At 49.9% G+C, this 23276-nt stretch overlaps 7 protein-coding genes across 7 annotated transcripts; 5 read left to right on the top strand and 2 right to left on the bottom strand.

Annotated features, from left to right (window-relative positions):
• Positions 1-1565: 1565 nt before the first annotated feature.
• FSUBG_9160 (CAMK CAMKL KIN4 kinase) lies at positions 1566-4981 on the top strand (the record flags this gene model as incomplete). The annotated part of the gene is made up of 3 exons (XM_036687644.1): positions 1566-2432; positions 2483-3076; positions 3131-4981. The coding sequence occupies 3 exons, from the start codon at positions 1566-1568 to the stop codon at positions 4979-4981; spliced, it is 3312 nt and encodes a 1103-aa protein (XP_036535354.1).
• Positions 4982-7698: 2717 nt separating this feature from the next.
• FSUBG_9159 (manganese resistance) lies at positions 7699-10212 on the top strand (the record flags this gene model as incomplete). The annotated part of the gene is made up of 5 exons (XM_036687642.1): positions 7699-8275; positions 8337-8447; positions 8529-8641; positions 8694-8771; positions 8824-10212. 5 exons carry the CDS (start codon positions 7699-7701, stop codon positions 10210-10212), a joined length of 2268 nt encoding a protein of 755 aa, XP_036535353.1.
• Positions 10213-10786: 574 nt separating this feature from the next.
• On the top strand, positions 10787-11959 carry FSUBG_9158 (uncharacterized protein; the record flags this gene model as incomplete). The annotated part of the gene is made up of 1 exon (XM_036687641.1): positions 10787-11959. One exon carries the CDS (start codon positions 10787-10789, stop codon positions 11957-11959), a length of 1173 nt encoding a protein of 390 aa, XP_036535352.1.
• Positions 11960-12312: 353 nt separating this feature from the next.
• Positions 12313-13783, top strand: FSUBG_9157 (uncharacterized protein; the record flags this gene model as incomplete). Its single annotated transcript, XM_036687640.1, has 3 exons — positions 12313-12374; positions 12430-12478; positions 12533-13783. The coding sequence occupies 3 exons, from the start codon at positions 12313-12315 to the stop codon at positions 13781-13783; spliced, it is 1362 nt and encodes a 453-aa protein (XP_036535351.1).
• A 709-nt stretch (positions 13784-14492) lies between these two features.
• FSUBG_9156 (kinesin family member 11) lies at positions 14493-18087 on the top strand (the record flags this gene model as incomplete). Its single annotated transcript, XM_036687639.1, has 3 exons — positions 14493-14930; positions 14985-16691; positions 16741-18087. The coding sequence occupies 3 exons, from the start codon at positions 14493-14495 to the stop codon at positions 18085-18087; spliced, it is 3492 nt and encodes a 1163-aa protein (XP_036535350.1).
• Positions 18088-18806: 719 nt separating this feature from the next.
• Positions 18807-20767, bottom strand: FSUBG_9155 (uncharacterized protein; the record flags this gene model as incomplete). Its single annotated transcript, XM_036687638.1, has 2 exons — positions 18807-20450; positions 20507-20767. 2 exons carry the CDS (start codon positions 20765-20767, stop codon positions 18807-18809), a joined length of 1905 nt encoding a protein of 634 aa, XP_036535349.1.
• A 325-nt stretch (positions 20768-21092) lies between these two features.
• On the bottom strand, positions 21093-23066 carry FSUBG_9154 (pescadillo development; the record flags this gene model as incomplete). Its single annotated transcript, XM_036687637.1, has 1 exon — positions 21093-23066. One exon carries the CDS (start codon positions 23064-23066, stop codon positions 21093-21095), a length of 1974 nt encoding a protein of 657 aa, XP_036535348.1.
• Between the last annotated feature and the right edge of the window lie 210 nt (positions 23067-23276).

The raw sequence follows: 23276 nt of genomic DNA, 5'->3' as shown, positions 1-23276 counted from the left end.
TTAAAATTATTAGTAATTACTATCTTACTATTACTATTTTTTTAGTAAATTATTAATAATAACTACTATTACTAATAGTAATAGTATAGTAATAGTTAGGGTTAGTATTACTAATAGTAATAGTAATACTAAGAATTTTCCAACCCTGTCTGGGAAATTGATGAATGGCTTCCCTTCCCTCGGACCAGGGTGTTATACATGAGAATCGTCTGTTTATCCCGCAAGAAATTAAGTACCTCGAACCTCTTTAGTAGATCCGATTGACGCTTGTTTCTGCTTCCCTCCCGTCCACTAAATTTACTGGCTTACAAGGGCATGTGGTTGCAAAGTTCCCCTTCAGACTGACTCCCTCTACCTCCAAGTTCCAACCTCTCTCTCTCTGTCTGTCTGACTCTGATAGCGCGAGAAGGCCCCGACTCAAGACACGGTCCTCACACCATTTTGCTAAACCCACCTAACGTTAGGGACCTGGCTTATTTGGTCTGGTTTAGTTTGGTGGTTGGCAGTTGTTCTGTTACCACATCCGTTTAATTGAACCTCGTTCCCGATCGACTCTTTCCCTTCTTCTTCACTCGCCTGTTTTTGGCTGGCGACTTGATATTTCACGTCTCCTTTGGACGTTGCGCGTCGCTACTATCACATAGCATAGCATCGCATAGCATTGCGTTGCGTTGCGTTGCGCGTTAGGTCGAACCGACGATCTCAGCTCTCTTTTGCGCTCCATCGCGCGCCCCAACCTCCAGTCCAGTCAAGTTCCGTCTCGTCAAGCCCAATTGGATCCAGTCCTATCAAAAAAAGGGAGTTAATTAGCACCTGCAGGATCCAAGACCCAAGACCAAGGCGCAGCGAAACACAGGGCATCAATACAACAACAACTACTACTACTACTACTACTACTAAAAAACAATCCATACCTGCATTCAGTTCAGTGCCATTCGCAGCCCAGCCCTGTTCGGCTGCCAACGCATCCAGCGTCGGCCGTCCTCCAATCCTGATCCGCCCGTCGCGGCCGTTTAGCTGCACCTCAGACCGCAGAACTCAGCTTTGTATTGGATCAGTCCCGTTCGCCCCAAAAATATAATCAGAAGTCAAAACAAGCGAGCAAGAAGCAAGCAGACGCAGCAGCAGAAGCAAGAAAGCGGATACGGCCGATATCGAGCAATTCGCAATTCGTCGCGCGCGCACCATGAGATAGTCGAGACACGCACGAACTCAACTCGACTCTACTCTACTCTTCACAACTCTGGCTCAAAATCATTCTTAGTACCTACTCGTTCATTGACTTGGAAAGGGATTCCTTTCTTCGTCGCTTATTATAACTGCTTGCTTCTCTGGCGCCGCGTGCATATTATCCCTGGTTCAGCGCTTCCCTAGACCAGGCTGTCTGAAACTGCCAGGTATTTCGACCTGCATATTCGCGTCCGCCGCCTGGCTTTTTTTTTTCTCTGAGCGCCACTGTCAGAAAACCTCAACTCTCGCGCACACTGTTGTACCTATTGTGTTTTAAAACGCTTTGCCAAACGGCTTGATCCGTCAAATTTATTTTACGTGTCTGGGCGTGGAAGATGTCGTCGGCTGCCTTACAGACGGCCCCCCATCAACACACCGCTCTGGCCTCGTCCCCCTTGAGCACACCGTCGTCCCGCCAGTACAGGCCCTCGCACTCATCCCCTAACGGTAACGGCCAGGCGTACAATGCCCAGCAGACCTCGACCGCTTCTTCATCTTCGCGACGACCTCCTTCTCGAAAAACGAACGACAGCGCTCCCTCAACTTCTTACCATCTAGCTCCTGGCTTCGGTTCGCCCGTCACCGCCTCAGCGCCTAACGACCAAGAACCTTCAGCCTCTGCCTCCGACTGGCAAGGCAACATGCCTCCCGTCGCTCCCCCAAGGACCTCGTCCAACCACCAAAGTGGAAGTTCGCGGAGGTCTCAGTATTCTAACGAAAAGACTACCAATTCTCCCCGTCGAAACGAATCCACTCGAACTGGTTCGCGTGGTGATTCAGTGGCTGCCGAGAACGGTCACCGAAGCAGCAAGGCTGACACTGCTGCCCGAGCCAGTAGCCGAGACGGCAGGGCCGCAACCACTTCCATGCCAGTCCGATCCGCACATAGCACGCCCTCGAAACCCGTCCACGATGCCACTGACAGCTTGACGAAAGCAATTGCAGCTGCTCAAGATACCATCGACCGGGATCGCAATCATGCTGCAGCCCAGCACAACAACGTCGAAGATGCCGCAGCGCCTCCTCCTGTTGTCGCAACGGGTGATCACCACGAGGAGCGACGAGGACAACGAAGCCGACACGATCATAGCCGAAGCCACAAAGGCAATACCAAGTTTGGCGATTTTATTCTAGGCAACACTATCGGTGAAGGTGAATTTGGCAAAGTGAAACTGGGTTGGAAGCAGGACAGTAGCGTCCAGGTAAGCTAGCAATTAATCTTGTTGGAGATGCTCGACTCACAATATCATAGGTTGCTATCAAGCTCATCAAGAGAGACAGTGTGGGTAGCAACCCCTCTCGTTTCGCCAAGATTTACCGCGAAGTTGCCATCCTTCGCGGAGTCCAACATCCTAATATTGTGCGTCTAATCGACAAGGTCGAGACAGACCGACACATTGGTATCATTCTCGAGTACGCGTCGGGTGGTGAACTTTTTGACTACATCCTCAACCACCGTTATCTAAAGGACAACGCGGCTCGTCGCTTGTTTGCCCAGCTCGTGTCTGGTGTTGGATATCTCCATAAGAAGGGAATCGTACATCGGGATCTGAAACTGGAAAACCTGCTTCTCGATCGAAATCGCAACATTATTATTACCGACTTCGGCTTCGCCAACACCTTTGACCCCAATGAAGAATTGAGCAAGGAGGAAGAGCTTAATCTCACAGATAAGGAATTTGTGAAGCGAATGGGCTTAGACCGGGTCAAGATGAACGGATCCAGGAAGGGTGACCTCATGCAGACAAGTTGTGGTAGTCCTTGTTATGCTGCGCCTGAACTGGTTGTTAGCGATTCTCTTTATACTGGACGTAAGGTGGATGTCTGGAGTTGTGGTGTCATTCTGGTAAGTTGTGCGATTAAACACAGAACGAGAGTTTGGACTGACCACTATTTATAGTATGCTATGCTCGCCGGCTACCTCCCCTTCGATGATGACCCCGCCAACCCCGAAGGCGACAACATCAACCTTTTATACAAGTATATCGTGACAACGCCTCTAACCTTCCCTGAATATGTCACACCTCACGCTCGAGACCTCCTCCGCCGCATTCTCGTGCCCAACCCCCGCAAGAGAGCGGATCTATTCGAAGTTGCTCGGCACAGCTGGCTGAGTGAATACGCAAACCTCGTTGAATTCATCACAAGCTCGACAACGTTACCATCAGAGGTCCCCGATTCCGGCGTGTCACCGGACGATTACGCCGAGGCCCCGACGATTGCCCGAAGCTCTTCGGTTCGCGAAGCCTCGAAGCAAAAACAATCTCATCCTCCTGTTGTTGGAGGACTGGCGAAGACTCATGGCAGTGTCGATCCCGAATCTGAGACTACTCATCGTAGCACACCGAAGGATGCAAAGCGAAGAACAGTCCAGGTTGAATACGTGGCTCCTACGACGAAAACTCAACGCGGTGCAGATGCCGCGCCTTCAAAACCTAGTTCACATTCCCTCCAACAGCAGGTACCAGTGGATGTGCCTGAAGCCAATACTGAGAAGCCTCTTCCTCGTGAACCACCCACGACAAAGGACAACCCTTCTCGTACCCAGTCGAGACGTCCACAGAGCTCGCACAAGAGCGCTGTCCCCCACAGGCCAGCTCGCGATACCCGCGCCACTTCCGACAATGCCTTTATGACTGGGCCAACCAACACAGCAAGGCCAAGGACCCAAGGCTCAATGCAATCTTCTGCATCGATGGGTCTGCAATCTCACGGGAACTATGGTCAGCCTGCGCCTCCCACTATTGCCGATACGAACGCTCATGGTCGAATTCAACAACCTCAAAACCCTGAGGATGAGGAGAACATCGCCAAGACTGTGGGTAGTGTTCCTCCCAAGGTAATGAAAATGTCAAATTTCCAAAATGAGACAAAATCGACAGGCAGAGGTCACAAGAGGTCAAACACCTTGGGTGATCTTGGCAATAAGATCATGGGTCGCAGCGGGTCTATCTTTGGGGGGCGATCTAAGAAGCGACCGGAGCAACAACAGCAGCCTGACAAATCAAGGAAATATCCTCCCGTCAGTATGCCCACCACCATGATGCCAGGTGAGGAAGCTGGTCCCAGGCCCTCCATGGAATCAAAGGCCTCCCGACGATCATTCTCTCTTGGCCTTGGAAAGAAGCGTAGTGGCAGTGTTCAAGGTTCTAGTGATAAGAAGGACCGTCGGTTCTCTCTGGTCAAGGCGATGGGACTTGGCAGGGACCAGGGAAGTGTAACTGGATCTGAGGCGGATTCACAACAGGATTTGCCCATCCAACACCCTCGAGCCGATCAGCTCCGTGGCTACAGCGCTCACGAAGAGGCTCGGCACAGCGAACCCTACTTTGACGCCCCATACGAACAATACCCTCAACGTGATACAGCACAGTCCAGCCCTGTGTACCACACACGCCAGGCGAACGCTCAACAACAGGATGGCCGGAGACCCAGCGCAATCCCTACATACATACAAGGTAGTCATCTGAACACAGGCTCGGACTCATCGGTGGATGTGCGCCGACCTCCCACCGATTCAAGGTCTCGCCCATACCAAGCGGATTTTTCAGAGTCTGAGGGTTATGACGGACGACCAGTCGGAAGCAGTCGTGACGACCGATCAAGTGTGCTTCAGAAGAGCCACAAGAAGTTTGCGGATGCGTACGATGGAGAGAACTACCGTGGGCACGAAGGAAGCAGCGGAGCCGCCAAGCGGGTGATGGATTTCTTCAGGAGACGTGGAAAGGCAAGGGGTGGTGAGGACCGGTGAACAGAGCATGCGTTCAGCACCAGGAGTTAACGGCGTACCGTCTGAGTTTGAAGATCTCTTGTCTGGAAGTTCTGCACCAATGTTTGCAGTTGGATGCCATAATTGTCATTGTCTATTATTTTTTTGCCGGGACGCTAAACACCACACACATTCATCTACCAGTAATGAGGGACGAATTCTAAGGGCTCTCGACGATGCCCGTACGCAACTTGGAGACCGCCTAGGGTTGGTCCTCTCCAAAATGCATGCACATACCTACACATACTCACACCACATCATGGCGCAAGGGGATACGAGGTTGAGACTGGGTGGTGGTCCCGGATGGTTATACTGCTCTACACTCTACTACATACATTTACTCGGTTAAGCAAAGTTTGTTGTTTCATAAGCGGTAGATGGGAAACAAAGATGCGGGCTGGATGACCCAATGTTTCTGTACATTCTGAATCGCCGAAGAAGAAGGAAGAAGAGAAGAGAAGAGAAGAGGGAGGGACGGAAAGTGTTTTATTTTATTTGTCTGTTCGTATACAACGCATCTCAGCCAGTTTGTCTCAAAGAAGACATTAACGAGCGGGGCCAAAACATTATAGTGACTTGAAATCGTTTGGCTTGTGACTTATTCAACTGTTCCATTTGCTTACAGTAACGACATGGAAGGGATTGATCGACGGTAATCAAGTAGGGGCGCTGTGACCTGGGCCGCAATACATTTACGCGGTTATACCTATATGAGATATTAAAGATGAATCTATGTAGAAAAATACTCTTTGAAGGATTAAGATTTCTTGACCTTTCTGTTTATAGGTACTTATCTATGAACCAGTTTTCCATGTGTGAGTCTATTTGAGTACTATATATTGAGTGTTTTAGCTAATACTTATATACCCAGTTAGGGATGATAAATTTAAATCTCGTCTATGTTCGTTGAACTAGCCTAGGAATAGCAATATTTATTATATGCAAGGTATTATCCTGTTGATATCTAAGTATCAAATAGAGATCATAAATGGTATTCACGTCTATTACAGCTAACCTAGAGTGCGCAGTGGGATGTCGTCGCAAACGTCTTCGCAAACGTCCTCTGTGCAACGGTCAGAAATATATCTTTGTGTAATCTTATCTGCAAAAGTATCTTTTGACCCACAACTGAGATGTAGTACTCTAGGCCTGGCTGTGTGGTGTTTGCTGGTTGATGAGCCCAGATTTTTAATTATTTGGTTATTAGCCTGTGACATGGATATTGGCGAGTGTTGGACATTGCTGGATTTGGGCAAGGAGGGCGAAACGCTCAATAAACCAATTAATAGTCCTTGATAGTGACTATAAGGAAGACGCTGTCTCGATGTTAGTATGATAATATTTATATGATCTATATGTTGACGTCAGGTTGACTGAACATACTCCTGCAATTTATAGTTTTTACCTGTCAACGCTAAATACTATATCTAAGAATTACAAGTTCAGAAATTTCCCTACAGTCATATTACATAGGTTCTTTGATTTTGAATACCTGACCCAAAGACAAATAATGCCATAGGCATCTTAGACTGGTATACACATAAGATTTATATAGACCCCTCAATGAAGAAATGGCCAAATATCATACACTAACAAGAGCTGCGAGTGGCTTCGAGTTTAGCTTCCTACAATAGAATCCTTTACTCTTCTGACCAGTTGTCAAGCCTGTGCAGCCAGCAACAAGTCCCGCTTATTAGCTTCGTTGCAACTGCATTAGCACCTGGCTGAAAAGCAGTCTCTGGTGGATTGGGTTACGTGGATTGTATTGCGTTACCAGGGGCGGAGTCTACGAAGCGTATCCGACGGCGTATTGACCAATTCACCATTCGGCTCCGACTCGAGTTACACCCGAGTGGTATCCCCGTGTCATACGCGCTTTGTTATCATATTGCGTCACTTGGAGGGATGGACTTGTCCTTTCCTACGCCGAGTAAGCATTGTTATCTGTAGAGGGACAACGGTACGTATCGATTCAAGCCACAGCAAGTCCAATTCAAGGAAACTTGATTGTGGTCCCTGTCGATCATTGACGCTTTGGGAGGCCACGCTCTTGTTGTGATCATGCCAAGCCTCAATACGGCACCTCGCATCCGAGAAAGACGGGGGATAACATCGATAAGCTTGTTTATTCGTAGCGTGTCTCCAGTAGCCTGTTTGTTGGGCCTGTTTTGAGCATTGGCGAAGCTGAGTCTCCTTGTTGGCCTTTGCGATAGAGGCTACCTAGGTAATAGCAATAGCTGACTGAGCGTTGTTGTTTGTCGAGGAGAAAGGGAAATGAGTCACGATAGAACTAGAAACGTCGAGATTCTCTACAAGCGAGGGAGCTCAGGGATCACGGGGCAAACTAGTCCATAGTATCTGATAATCTAAGGCTGCACCGCCTCACTTTGCCTCTGACAGCACTACAAGGAACCAATCAAGCACAAGTATAGCCGGGCTCCCTCACCGATTTCGACATCACTACGCTAGGCTCATGTTCCAGCCACATTAAGTGGGTTGAGATCCACTGACGCCACTGGACAACCAGCGTCATCTCAGATCTAGCTCCCGCCTTAAAGCCAAGACCTTGGCTCTTGGACTTCCTGCATCTTTCACTTCACAACTTCGACGTTTACCCAGACTCACCACGCACAAGACGACTATCTTTTTCTGATAGTCCACGGCTTCGCATCACACTCTCAGAACCAAACACCTGTTCGATGAAGGAAGCTTCTCCTGATCCACCCAATATAGATGGCAGTCGCTCTGGTGCACAACCCACAGCGCCCATTGCTCAGGGCTTGAATGAGCACAGCAACATCACTCAACACAAAGAGTTGAACGAAAAGCAGCATGGCAGCTCCGGCTCTGTCAACGGCGGTGACCGTCAAGTCCCCAGCCGAAACAACTCCTCTCTTCTCAAGGCCCTCTCTGCTGGCCATGTCCCATCTCACTCATCGTCTCAGGCTACACGGCCGGGGTCTGTCATAGAGACTCCCAACAAGGGCGAGGAGCCGTCACAAGAGAACCCCAATCCAACCAGCAAAATGACCAGATTCTTCGCTGAAGTTAAGCGAAGTATCAAAATTTCCCTCTTCCACAGCTGGCTCAACATCCTCCTCATCTTCGTCCCTGTTGGTATTGCAGTATCCCAGGTAGATGGCATCAATGGAGGTATTGTTTTTGGTCTCAATGCAGTCGCCATCATTCCCCTTGCTGGTCTCTTAGCTTATGCTACCGAGTCTGTTGCCCGAAAGATGGGCGATGCTCTCGGCGCATTGCTGAATGTCACCTTTGGTAAGTCCACCCACAGAACAACAGAACACCACACAGATTCTGATCCGTATGTTTATTATAGGCAACGCCGTGGAACTCATCATCTTCATCTCAGCCTTAGCGAAGGACGAAATTCGCATTGTTCAGGCATCCCTATTGGGTTCAATCTTAGCGAATTTATTGCTTATCCTAGGTACGCTCCCTCCCATTTGCTATCAACCGCTACGTGGGTTGCCCAGCGTTTCAACTTCAAATAATAACAGCTTCAATTTAGGTATGGCCATGCTTCTTGGTGGCTTGCGCTTCAGAGAGCAAGTCTATAACAGTACTGTCACTCAAATGAGTGCTTGTTTGCTCAGTTTGAGTGTTATCAGTCTTGTTCTGCCGGTATGTTAACAAGAGCTTATATCTACCTATACATGTGCTAACTATTTAAAAGACAGCCTTTCATGCTTCCTTCCGAAACAATGATGACGCTGACCGGGAATCCCTCAATATCAGCCGTGCAACGAGCATTGTAAGTCTCGGGTTTAAAATACAAGATCTTTTCAATTTGCTAACTAACATAGGTCCTCCTGCTTGTGTATGTTATCTATCTCATGTTCCAGCTGAAATCTCATGCTTACATGTATGAGTCGACTCCTCAGCATATCATCGATGCTGAGTTGGCCCCTGGACCCGCTGCCGGCCTTCTCGATTCTTCCAGCTCTGACGACAGCTCATCCTCAAGTTCGGATTCATCTGACTCTGACTCATCTCATGGTACAATGCGAAAGAAAATGAAAAAGGTCCTGCGAAATAGACGGCATAGGAGATCTAGCACTGCTTCGATTGATACCGCTGATACCAAAGGAACCCGCAGTGCCTCGTTCACAACGACAAATACCACCCCACAGGATGAGGTCTCCGAGGCCGCAGCTTCGCGTCATCGTGTTCCTCGCTTCCCATCCTACGAAGGTAGTGAGAGTGCCATTGAAGAAGAGGACGAAGAAGAAGAGGCAAAGCGTTCACGTCGACGTCGTCGATATCGCCGACACAGGCACCGCAAAAGCAAGAAGCAAGCTCGCGATGCCAAGAAGGCCGTAGGCGTTGCCGAGACACAGAATGAGATGCCCGAAAATGCCCCGCAGAACAATGGCGAAGGTGAACCTCGCCGTGTGGATTTCGCCGTTCAGGATGACCTTGAGGCTGGCCCCTCAAACACTGGCAAACGGCCATTCCCCCTTCGAGGGTTGTCTGTCAAAAATATCGCCCCCGTTTTCACTGAAAAGTCGACGGTGGCATCTACTCCTGCCCCTCACGTTCGCTATGGAATCAGACGTACAAATTCCCTCCCGGACCGTCTCCAGTTTCGAGCACCCGGCGCCATGCTACCCTCTTCTGTTCCTCCAATCTTGACTGCCCCTGGTGCTCAAATGATCGCCAAGGAACAGGAGAACGAAGAGGAACACCTCACCCAGGCTGGTGCCATCATTCTTCTCCTCATCTCCACCGGTTTGGTTGCAGTTTGTGCTGAATTTCTGGTTGATTCTATTCGAGAGGTTGTTGAGAATTCTGGTGTCAACGAGGTCGGGATTGGTCTCATCATTCTCCCTATTGTTGGCAACGCCGCTGAACATGTCACCGCCATCAAGGTCGCATATAAAAACCATATGGATCTGGCGATCGGTGTCGCTGTAGGCAGCTCCATTCAAATTGCTCTACTCCTTACTCCCGTCATGGTTATTCTGGGATGGATCATGGACAAAGACATGTCTCTTTACTTTACACTGTTTGAGACCGTCTGTCTGTTCGTTTCGGCGTTTATTGTCAACTTCCTCGTCCTGGACGGAAGAAGTAATTATCTCGAGGGTGCTCTGCTCTGTGCAGTGTACATCATCATTGCTGTTATAGCCTTCTTCTATCCCGATGACCAGAAAGCCAGCGAACTGGGTGGAGGCAGTTGGTCTGCGTCATAGAAACTTGGCTGGTGAGGGCTGAGGATGGGGCTTTCTAACATCAAATATCGAGAGTAGTAACAAACAACATGGGCTGAGATGCTCAGTAACTTACCTTCTCTTAGGTAGTTAACACAACTTACAAAGGGAAAAGAATAACTCAAATTGACAAGATAACCCATTATTTTTAAGGAAGCAACAGTAATACCTATAGTGACCTAGCCCAAAACAATTCTTATTGACTTGTCGTGTTCTGCGTATTGGCGTATCGCAATCCAGCTTTCTGCCTCGTGATGCCAGAAGGGGCTGTGTAAGCTCAAAGCGGCGTGATGTTTGTGGAAGTTAAGCGGCACAGCCACTACCTACTTTAAACCAAGATGATGTCAACAAAGGAGAACACATATAGACTTCCTTCTTAAACCCTCAATTGCTCACCAATAACCGTTCTTGGGTAATTCTTTGCCATTTAACCGCGATTCCTGCTTGATTTAAGCTTATAAGTGGTTGCAGGTGCCCACTTTTGAACCCCTGCTTAACATCGTCATATGTGCCTTGAGGTCCTACACCTAATTTCAACAACATCATCATCATCACAATGTGTTTTGGAAGCAAGAAAGAGGCGAATAATGACCCTGCACCTCGTCCCGCGCAGAGACCGGCATCTTCTCAGAGTCAAGGAGATGTAAAGAAGAGTAAATACAACCCTCAAAATGACCCAAATCAATATGCTGGAGAGTCTAGCTATTCTGCGCCCCCAGGACCTCCTCCAGACAGAAAACAGGCCTCGGATTTTGCACCACCTCCGGGACCACCACCTGGTCAATCTTCATCGCAGCAATATTCTTCTCCTTCAGGACCACCGCCGGGCAAGGCCGCAGCGCAGTATGATGCACCTCCAGGTCCTCCACCAGGACAAGGAGACTACGCGCCACCATCTGGGCCACCGCCCAAGCATGACTGGGAAGTGGCAGTGCCGGATACTTCACTGTTCCCACCACCACCCGCTATCTTCAGCGGCTACGATAGATCTCCTACAAGCAATGCTACTGAGGAAGAGGCCAATGCCGGCGAGGATTGGTGCCAGTCATATCCATTGACAGCACCCATTAACTTGGACCAGACTGGAAAGACGGCTCTCCAGGCAGGCAACATTCGCCTCATGGAGCCTGTAGGTTTCAGTGGTAAGCTCACTTGGATGGAACCAGGACATTGGCAAGGTTGGAGTAGGAAGAACTCACCTGACCGTTGCATTATTGGTTATCCGCCTCTCTACTCAGTAACTGAGCATGACCCTGTTCGCCTCGGCCAGCCCAAGACTATCTACTACGAAGTTAAGCTTGCACGCGACAGCCCTGAGGTATTCATCGCCCTTGGTTTCACCGCGCTACCCTATCCTTCATTCCGCATGCCAGGCTGGCATCGCGGAAGTCTAGCAGTACATGGTGACGACGGACACAAATACGTCAACGATCGCTGGGGTGGCCGTGATTTCACCGAGCCTTTCAAGCGTGGAGAGACTTACGGAATTGGCATGACATTGCGTTCAGTTGGTGGACCTAAGCCGCAGGTCGATATCTTCTTTACGCGCAACGGTACGATGACAGGTGGCTGGGCGCTCCATGAGGAGACTGATGCTGAACAAGATCTACCGGTTACAGGGTTGGAGGGTTTCCATGATCTAAGTTGTGCTATTGGAACGTATGATGGGATTAAGTTTGAGGCAATGTTTGAGCCGTCAAAGTGGTTGTATAACCCGTTCCAGTTCTAAATGCAAAATAGACTGGTTATGGCGTTGGATTCTGAGGATATAATAGATAGCTCTTAATGGTAATCAGTAAACGAGATGCTGTGTTTATTGTTGAGCTCATAAAGAGATGATTCGTCTCACATCACCGCTTCCCTTCGTGATACTTTTGTGTCGATATGAATTATGTATAAACGAGAGCCTTGGATGAAAGTGCCCTCGTGCCAGTATGCCAGTGGTGTAGGTTAAGTTTACATGCATCTAACGGGACAGGCGCCCCCATATCTACAACCCCACCACTGACCAAAGCATCGCGACCGATCGCGACTTGGTGATCAACACCATCGCAGACTAGCATTTCTATCGCAACCTATATCATGGAGGTTGATAGCGATAATGGACCTCTCGCTCTTTTCGCCACGGGCGCTACTGTGGAAAAGTAAGTTCAAAGACTCGGATGCACGTGTGTGGGCATGAAAACCTGACTGCAATAGGGACGTCTGGCCTTCTGTGCGCAGTGACATAATTGCCAGACTCGACAAGGTACTACCATCTGTCGCTTTGTGATTGCTTCGATCTAGGGACTGACCGCTTCAGATTGCGCACAACGAATTTCCCATCCCTAAATTACCGCCTCCACCGCCGGCTCACCAGCCTTCTGTCGAGGTGCGAGCATCTGCGCCCTCGTCACCACAAGCCGAATCGTCTCAAGAAACGAATAAGGAAACTTCCGCAATCGAGTCGCTTCCAGCTACACAAGTCATCGATGGCGCGCTGCCCAAGCAACTGGCCGATATGGTCATTGACATCACCAAACATCTCGAGACCTTTGAGACGCACCCCCCACACACCATTCAGCGCCTTGCCGAGCTGATCTTACGGCCCAGAGCGCATTATAGAGCGATAGCGCCTTATCTGCATGCCGTTGATCGCGTGGTCCAGGTGACATCGAGTATGAAGACATATCCCCTGCCACCGCCTATTCCTGACATGTCTTCGATGCATTTGAATGGCGAGGACCCCAAGGATCCAGCAGTGTCAGTCTCATGGAGCAACCCTACAACGGCAGCATTGGGCACAGATGAAGCGCTAGGAGGAGCACTACTAACGCCTATTCCTTGGTTGACGAGGCGCAGCCCGGAGAGTTCACAGGACACCCCGGGAGCTCAAATCCACAGCGAAAGCACAGAGACCATCGAGGGTCCCAATGGGGTGGGAAGCATCGAGACAGTTTCAGTCAGCGTCAACGGAATTCCATCTACAGGGCATGCACGAGGGGTCACACAAGGAGAACTCTTACGCCAAGAGCAAAGAGCCGGCGTGGTCCCCGTGAGCCAACTGTCAAGAGCCCAAGAAGTGGTTCTTGAAGGAGAACGTATGACGATGGACGATGAAGAGGACGAAGAGCCACATGAGGAAGAAGACGAGATACCCCATGCCAGAGGACCCGAAGAGATCGGCATGAGCGACACTGGACCTCAATCTACAACTACGAGTTTCATGTCAGAAGGTAGCATGGGCATGCAAGGGATCGATGTTGAAGCGGCAGTTGGCAGGAAACATGACGATGAGGAGGAGGGTAAGGTCGATGTGGACGCTGATGGAGATGCTGAGGGCGACAGTGAACCCAAGAGCCCCGGCGCAGAGAGCGTAGGCTCCAAGAGGGAGGCAGATGAAGACCTTGAAAGCGAAACCCACAAGAAGCTAAAGGAAGAAGAAGAAGACAAAGACAAAGCCGAGGACGACAAGAAAGCTGATACAGCGGCTTCTGATATTAAGGAGGAAGCCAAAGCTCCAGCGACAGAGACGAAGTCAGAAGCTGAAGACATTAAGATGGACACCGAATAGCAATCTATCAGCTTCACAAAGCGCTTCATGATGATACGAATCTACAAATCCTGGAGTTTTGATTAATTTTTTGTATTACATAGAAGGCGTATTTAAGCATTCATCCCCTTACGGGAATGTAATGCCGTTTATGTTTAACCTTGAATCACTGAGGACCTAATCAAAGTGTCTCATGATGACTACGGAAATCATGATGCTCGCATCCAAGACATGAAATAATGACCTATCGTAACATACATGACTTTCACCGCTTTTAGAGAGAGTTCCATAGTCCCATTGAGTGTAAACCAGGATAGGCACCTCGTTAGTGGGTGAGCTCCCTTGGAGGTGGCCTGTTGTCGTGGCAACAGACGCCCTAGCTTGTGTTGACCCTAGCCCGTTCCACCGAAACATGGTTAAACAGTTGTAGTTACTATTTACTTTACCTTATGCCAAACAGCCCGCCTTGCCGCCATCATAACCAAAAACCATATGCAGGCATCCCCTCCTTGTACTGTCAACGTATTCGAGATTCTGCCAGTTTCAAACATTTTTGCTCCTTTAGTTTCATACTCGATCAAGCGAATGTGCAGCGTCTGAAGCATTCTCGAGGCTTCTTCTACAGCCTTCAACACCAGACTCAACTCGATAGAAACCAAACCACAAAACGTTGCCCATCGTGGCTCCTCCACGCCCAACACGCTCCGATCGGGAGCACAGCCGCATCGCCATGGCTCCAGGCGTGCGCGCTGCCACCGCCAACAGCAGCCGCTCCAGCGTAAGAGCTGGGTCAAGAGCACCACCGACACGATATGGCTCATCGCTCGCGACGCGCAACGGCGCCGTATCACCGACTGGATCTATCGCTTCAGTGAACACTGTTAACACCATCGGATCTAAGCGCAAGGAGCGTGACTTTGAGGCCGAGTCTAGCGCCGAGGAGACAAATATCCAGGTCGTGGTGCGATGTCGTGGACGCAACGAGCGTGAGGTCCGCGAGAACAGCAATGTTGTTGTTACGGCAGATGCGGTCAAGGGAAAGATTGTCGAGTTGTCAATGGGCTCCAATGCCTTGAGCAACCGCTCGTATAACTTCGATCGCGTCTTTTCTCAGGCAGCGGATCAAAACATGGTTTTTGATGATACAGTAAAGCCAATTCTGGACGAGGTGGGTTGAAAGAGCGCGCATACGGGACACAAATCTAGTTACTAACTGTCTCAGATGCTCTCCGGATATAACTGCACCATCTTTGCCTATGGACAGACAGGTACAGGAAAGACATATACCATGTCTGGTGACATGACCGACACCCTGGGTATGCTCTCAGACGAAGCTGGTATCATTCCTCGAGTCCTACAAACCCTGTTCAACAAGCTCGAGCTCGAGAACGCCGAGAGTACCATCAAGTGCTCCTTTATTGAACTTTATAACGAAGAACTCCGCGATCTGCTTTCATCCGACGAGGGCAACAAGCTCAAAATTTTCGACGACACTTCACGACGAGGCCATCTCAGCACCATTGTTCAGGGCATGGAGGAGAAGCACATCAAGAGCGCTACCGAGGGTGTCAAAGTGCTTCAGGATGGCAGTTTGAAACGCCAGGTTGCTGCTACAAAGTGCAATGATCTAAGTTCTCGCAGTCACACGGTCTTCACCATTACCACATATGTCCGAAAACCGAACGAGCACGGCGTGGATGCTCTTGTTAGTGCTGGAAAGTTGAATCTTGTCGATTTGGCTGGAAGTGAGAATATTCAGCGATCAGGAGCTGAGAACAAGCGTGCTGTGGAGGCTGGCCTCATCAACAAGTCACTCTTGACTCTCGGTCGAGTCATCAACGCGCTCGTGGACCGCAGCTCTCATATTCCCTACCGAGAGTCCAAGTTGACTCGTTTGTTACAAGACTCACTTGGCGGTAGGACAAAGACTTGCATCATTGCAACCATTTCTCCCGCCAAGAGTAATTTGGAAGAGACCATATCAACACTCGACTATGCCTTCAGGGCCAAGAACATCAAGAATAAGCCCCAGCTCAACCCTATGGTCGAGAAGAAGACACTGCTCAGGGACTTTACTATGGAAATCGAGAAGCTCAAGAGTGAGCTTATCGCTACTCGCCAACGCAACGGTGTCTATCTTTCAAACGAAGCCTATGAAGAGATGACGGCTCAGAGTGAATCCCGCCGCATCGTCAACGAGGAGCAGGCCGCCAAGCTTGAGACCCTGGAAAACAACTTGCGCAACAAGGTCCAGGAGCTGTTCAGCCTCCAGTCTACGTTCATGGGACTGAAGAAGGATCACGAGGGCACAAAAGCCGAGCTGGATGATACCAAGGAAGTGTTGGACCAAACCGAGATTGTTCTTTCAGCAACACGGAAGTCACTTGCTGAGGAAACCAAGATCAGAAAAGCACACCAGAAGACGGAGCAGAAGCTCACCGAGGTTGGTGGAGAGCTCATCAACAAGCTGCATAAGACAGTCCGTGATGTTGGTGGTCTTCATGCCAAGAACAAGCGAAAGTCGGATCTTCAGTCGATCAACCGAAACACATGGACAACATCTCAGGATCAGGTTGCTGACGTTACCTCCATGATCGAGCGTCGAATCAATGAGTTCCAGGAGGAGCAGCAAGAACATATTGCAAGTGTCGGACAGCGCATGGAGAACTTTGTAGATGAGGAGCTGCGTAAGCTATCGACTACACAAACTTTCCTCGATGAGCACTTCAGCACATTCACTCAGTCGAAGAAGGACTTGCTCCAGTCGAAGCAGAAGTCGAAGGAGGATATGGACGAGGTTTTGGAGGAGATCAAGGTTGTTCGTGACACGGTCAAGGAGCGAATGGGCGAGAGCCTGCAGTCTATCTCTCATTCTGCCGAGAGGATAGCGGCAGATATGTTGAATGAGATGACTGCGTTCCACGGACAGGTAAGCTTCTGTGTTGCAGCTTCATAGGCCATATTCTGACACGTTACAGCTTCACAACTCTTACAGTGCTATTGGAAAAGACTTCAAGTCCACTTTCGAGGATCTTGTGAAGCATATCACTGCTCAACGAGCTGAGTGCGACAACCTCAAGCGACAGCTTCAAGCAGCAACAAATACGATTGTGCTACAAAACGCTACAATCTCTTCGCGAATTCAAGATGCCCTAGTAGAGGAGCGTCGCCAAGCCGTTGATGAACGCCAGAAGCTCATGACTCAAATAACAGCTCTTATCAACACCCATGCCGACGCTCAGGAGTCACGACTTCACGACAGAGCTTCACAGATCCAGAAGAGCATTACGGCCACCAGCACCAACTTGGAGCAGGCCGTCGATACATATGGCGAGGGTATGTCAACGTGGGATGTCAGGGAGGGTGAACTGTTGGACGAGGTCAAGAAGTCTCGTGAGCAGCTCAAGACGAAGTTGAAGGATGACTGGACAGCTGCCAGTGACCACAGCAGCTCCATCCAAGCCACTGCCAAATCTGTTCATGCCGAGACTGTTCGTGTAGTTGACGAGCAAATCAAGGACCTTGATGTCCAAATGGAAGCCCTGGACGACTTTGTCAGCCGTGCAAAGACTGAGAACGGCCATCACCATGAGTCTCACAGCGTGTCCGTTCAGTCGTTATCCAATACTGTTGAGGAGTCTTTCGGAAACATTTCATCGCACTTCAAGTCTACATTTGACCGTGTCAAGAACTTGGGTGAGGAGATGGAGCTTGATCTTGGCGATCTTCAAGATGGCTTGGAGCCACTCAATGATCAACTCTGCCAACCTCTGGCTAACTTGCGCGAAGACATCACCCGGGCGGCCCTCCAAGAATACCAGCCAACGGGTGAAACACCAGCCAAGGTCCAATACCATTACCCCACTGACCTTCCTCGCACTGAAGATCACGATCTCATCATCTCCCGCATCGACGAGGTTTCCACACCAACCAAGGATCGCGACGCATCTGACAGGGATAACACCATGGTCTTTGCCGACCTTGACTGCCCTCAGAAGATGATGACATCGCCAGTCCGACCTCCGCCCTCTCGCATGTCCAATGCTAGTGCCCCTGAACACATAGGTCTGGTCGGAAGCCTTCGCGAAGTGAACCCCAATGTACCAAATCACACAACGGGATCCATTGGCTTCGATCCCCGCGCCAGCATCATATCTATGCCCCCTGAGCGCACTTTGCCACTGTTTAAGCGCAGCACGCGTGTGACTCGCAGTGCCAGGAAGGTGGGAGTAAGGGATCCCATCATCTCTGAGGGCGGCGAGAATATGCTTCCAACCGCGCTTGAGGAGAGTCTGTCTAGGAGAAAGAGTCCAAGGCTCAACTAAAATTCACATACACTGTCTGTCACTGTTCCTTTGTCTGTAGGACCTTTTTGGATCTGGGAGTTTGGGGCGTTGTAAGGAAGCATCGCTACCTATGTATGGATGGTTTTCTTCATTGTTCGATTCCCAGCACTGTTGTCTGGGGTTTCGTTGTAGGGTTATTTGAGTACTTGATACCCTTTGACTTTTAGACAAGTAAAGTAACGAATGCTATTCACATCATCATGGACTCTCTCGTCTGCATCCCCCGTCTGTGCTATCTCTAAACTATTCGGTCCTAAACAAACGTCGAGCTTGACTGGTACAACTGCCTCTGCTCTGTTGTTATCAAATTCCAGCCCCTACATTATAAGCAACATCATCCGGTATGGTGTAGTGGCTAACATTTCGCGCTCTCATAATCTGAGAGATCAGTTCCGCGGAGCCCAGGGTTCGATTCCCTGTACCGGAGTTTCTTTTATTGCTGTTTCTCCTACCTAGATGGAAATCTTTTCTACCTTTTTATCTTCTTCAATGGCAGCACGTACAGCTAAAGAAGAGACAAGAGACCTAGTTAAGTATGCAATTATTTATTCTTTTATACTAGATATTCGCATTGTACCATGTATGCATGCTGTGTGTGGGTGACTGACTGATGTATGAATCCATCAAAGCCCTTCCTTTCTCTCGTTACTAGGCCAGAAGGTCGTTCAACAATAGTGGCTCTCTCAGGTACACCTGTTTCATGAGGACAAATCCTCCTCGTCATAACTCGTCTCACGGCTCATCCCAGTTCTATCACCGTAGAATCTCTTCCTCTTCCTCTGAATAGTGTCCTCGCCTCTCCAGCCCCTTCCTGGCACAATAGGCTTGAGGAAGCCATCCACATGCACACCACCTACAAGCTCCTCGTCACTGTCAAGTTCTTCCGTCTGTCCCTGGTGTATAAGCTCCATATGCCGTCGGAGGTTTGCTTTGCGTGCGAAACCCTGTGCTGCTCGATCGCATGAGGGAATTGGGCAAAATAACATTCCACCTGCAGAGTTGGAGCGGGAGCGGGCGCTTGGAGACCGGACCCCTGATGGTGGTCCTGGAGAGCGTGTTGAGTGACGGCTGGGGCTTCTAGCAGAGTCTGGGCTGCGACTTGAGTATGCGAGAGAGGCTTGACGAGATGCGATGCGGCGCTGTATGAGATCTGCGGCATCATCGCTCTCGTCATCGGCTTCTTCATCCGAGTAGGATAGTTGGATAGGCTCAGGACGATACTCGACGGAAGTGGTACCTTTATCGTTAGTGGCAGGCACTTCGTTCAGCGTCCTCACTACCATTCCTTCACCAAACAAATCAGCGCATCTTCGTGTTGCTCTCGCAATGACATCGCCTGAGAAACCTGCTATAGCAGCTGCGCCGAGCACATCGCTCCAGTCACGCAAGCCCCATCTTAAGAGCTTCCGTTCAACGTTGGTTCCTGGTACTGATTCCTCCTCCGTCTCTGCCCCTTGAGAAGTCGCTCGTTTCAACGATAGAGATCGTGATCGTGATCGCTCAATGATCTCGTCACCTTTGCGGATCCACTCCTCAAAAGCTGCGTCTCTGTCTTCCAGCGTCGTTGGGATCTTTCGATGAGATTCGCGAGCAACACGCTGAAGCATCTCTTCATGTGATTCTCCAGCGCGAGGGACATGGACTTTTCGGGGGCGTCCTCGTCTGCTGGTTTTACCAGCTCCTGATGGTGAGGCAGACGCGGATGTGTCAACCTCATGTAGATTCTTTCGCGGACGGCCACGAGACCTCTTTTGACCACTTTGGCTATGGTTATCTGACTCTTCTTCAGTTGAAGAATCAGAAAGATAATTCGTGCCTGTAACGCGTGAATTATGAAGTATTTTTAGTGTATTGTCCAGCTGTGATAGAATGTGTCGTGTTGATGGACGTAAAAGGGCATAGGATGCCTCGTCGTTTGTAGACTCGACTGGCTCATAAGTTTTGGGATTGCGTCGTATACGCCGAGTATCTTCTTCACCGACAGCCATCTTTTCGTCTTCATCTCCATCAGTTTCGGGATTAGCAGAAGACTCGCGTGACAAAGGATTAGGCGTGCTGTTGCCGCTCTCGTGATATAAAGGCGTGGTATCATCTTCGATGGACGGTTTGGCCATGTTGCTCTTTCTTCGGCGGAACCGACGCTTGGCAGTTCTCAAGATAGTGGCAGATATTTCTTCTTCAAGCTCAGTGCTGGGGAATATCTCTTCATTTTTGCGGAATGTAAAATGGTCATCTTCGTCGTGCTGTTCGTTGGTGAAGCGCTCCTTGGGCACATGTTTATGCTTGAGCGGCCATGCAGTCCATGCCTTGGGCGGTGCCCAAACGCCTTCTTCACCCGATTCCTAAGTTCCATCGTCAGTGCATACTACTTGTGGCATAAAGAATGAGATTGACTCACTGTTTTGACGACTAAATCCTGGGCTGTTTCTGGATTTCGGCCTCGTCGCTTTAGCGCAAAGGCATTGTATAAATGCACCGCGAGGTCCTGGTCTTGAATCTGCTTCATTGATTGCCAGAGCAGCCTGTCCTCTTCCGTCAGAGTGCGCCATGTCGATTTAGCGCCCGTCCAGCGATTCGGTCTGTGTTGGTGCAAGTCCTCAGAGGCGATAGATGCGATCTCATCGCTGTCTAACTCCCACGCGGTAGCGCTTGCTTCCATCTTGGCGGAAAGACTGGTAACAATAATACGTAAATAGAATTACTCAGATGTAGGTTAATATCCAGAAATCACATTATCCGTGGGTAGTATTCTGCCATGATGGTTGAGCCAGTGTTTGTCGTGAGTTGAGAATGAGAAGTTCAAGTTTTTTCAGCGGTGCAGTGTCGCAAAGTAAGAGGTAGGCTATCCACCTGAGAGACAACATTCACTAACACAGCATTTACTCAACCCAGATTTGCGCATAACCAACTCAATAAATGCTTTTTTTATCGCGTACAACTTAAAATCTATAGGAATGGTATAAAACAGTGCCTTAACATTACGCCTAAGCCTTGCCCTTGCCCTTGGTGGCCTTTTCCTTTTCGAACTTTCTCCTCTTGGCCCGTAGCTTCTGGTCCTCAGCACTCTTCTTGTTGTTTGTGTACACCATCTGCTCATACAGCTTTCTCTTCTTCTTGCTGAGCATACCCTTCGCACGCTCCAGATCCTCGGCCTCCTCACGGGCCTTCTTGGACAGGGCCTTGCGAGCGTCCTCCTTAGCCTTGGCCTTGGCGTTCGTTGTCTTGGATTTGACATCACCACCAGTGAGCTCAGCCTCAAGCTCATCTTGCCGTTCCTCGGCGTCTTCTTCCTCCTCATCCTCTTCTTGCTCGTCTGCAGAGAAGCCACCAAACTCGTCATCCTCGTCACCCTCTCCCTCATCAGAACCAGCCACATCCATACCCTCAGCAGTATCATCAACCTCATCCTCGCCATCGCTCTGGGCCTCAATGGCTTCAGCCTCGGGCTCTTGTTCCTCCAGAGGAACAGTGGGATCATATGCACCCTGGACGTTCCTCACGAAGGGGCTCAGATGGGGAGGAAGATCAGCCCCAGGAGCATACAGATGAGGCTCCTTCAGCTCACCGTCGTTGACACTGTCCCAAACCCATTGAGGCTGGATGTATGTTCGTCCTGGAACTCGTCGGTTGGCAACAAGCTTCTGTGATGTCTGGTTGTCGTCGTCATCAGCCTCATCCTCAGCAGAAGCCTGGATAGGAGGTCGATCAACGATCTGGTGAGTGATATTAGGGTCAAGCTCGTTGGTGGTGAAAGCGCCATCGCCGAGAACAGCGTCCCAGCCAACGCGTCTGCAGCCAAAGGACTTGAGAAGGAATTCGAGGGGTTGTCGTGGGGTTTCGCGGGACAGGTAGATGGTGAGGTTGGAGAAGAGGCTGTTGGGGTTGGTTCCAGTGTTAGAAGGCTGGGGCAGAATGTCGCCACCAGAGACTGCAGGCTCAAACTTATCAATTACACCGGCCTCCTGATCCTCGCCCTCAACTTGGTTCTCGGACGTTGCTGTCGATTCATCATCATCGTTGCCCTTGATCTTCTTGATAACCTTGTTGACAGCAGCTTGAACCTTGGGGTCGGGCTTGTGCTCAGCGGCCTCCAATGTCTTCTGTTCCTTCTCATCGGCGCCAACCAAAGTCTTGCCTTCGAGGGTGAAAGCGCCGAGCTCAGCACCAGCCTCATCCTTAGCCTGGTCGAACTTGGGGGGGTACTTGAGGCTAAGAGAGGTGTACAGTCGGAAGTTGACGAAGCCGAGAAGGGTCATATAGAACTCAACAAAGGTGCCCATGATACGGAAGTCGACATCGCCAACGACGCGCTGGTTGAACTTGTAAGGAACCAGCCAGAGAACCTCCTCGCCCTGAATGTTTGCCTGGTAGTAGATACCCTTGATAGAGAGGAACGACTTGGTGACGCTCTGCGACACAATGAGGTAGTGCTGGAACTCGAGGCACAGGCGCTCGCAACGGGCGATCATCTTGGCAGGAACCGAGGAGGTGGAAGGCAAGTTAGCGAACAAAAAGAGCATTGACAAGCAGTCATCAAGATCTCGGATCGCATCAATAAATGTGGGATAGCGCTCGCGAATGACATGGTCAAGAGTATAGCGAGGCTTTCCTGTCTTCTCAGGTCGCGAAGCATTGCCCTCTAGGCGAGCGGCGTCGGTGACATCGCCTCGACCGAGCGCACGAGAGATCTTCTTCTCGAGAACCTTCTGATCGCGGAACTTCTGGAGCAGCGGCTCGTGGAGCAGATACTGGATGTCCTTGGTATAGTAGAAGGTAGTTGAGCTGGTGGAAGACTTGGAAACCTTCTTTCTGCTTCGGGGCTCGCGAGGATAGATTCCCTTCCAGATGCACAGCTTTCGGAAGTCGGGAAGGCTGATCTGAAGTTTTCGAATCGCCTGGTTTCGAGTAACGTAGTTCTTGGCCGCGCCGGCCTTTCCCTTCTTCTTTATCCGAGGCATTGTTGTTTGGAGATGTGGTAGTGTTGGTGGTTGGTTGTATCTCTCTGCGAAACCAGCGGGGCACTTTTTCCTAACAATCTTTCAACTTTTTTTTCCAACGTGAAATTTTATGCCAGCCAGTACCGCCTGAGATTGGCGCTAGTATGGATTAGACCACAGATGGAGGCTTCTCATTGGGTGGTGGGACGCACACCGCCCGGGGGCAGGCTC

Source organism: Fusarium subglutinans (genome assembly GCF_013396075.1).
Source record: "Fusarium subglutinans strain NRRL 66333 chromosome Unknown NRRL66333_c0000136, whole genome shotgun sequence".
NCBI classification, from domain to species: domain Eukaryota; kingdom Fungi; phylum Ascomycota; class Sordariomycetes; order Hypocreales; family Nectriaceae; genus Fusarium; species Fusarium subglutinans.
The sequence above is the reverse complement of the archived record's forward strand: the minus strand, read 5'-3'. Positions and strand labels throughout refer to the sequence as shown.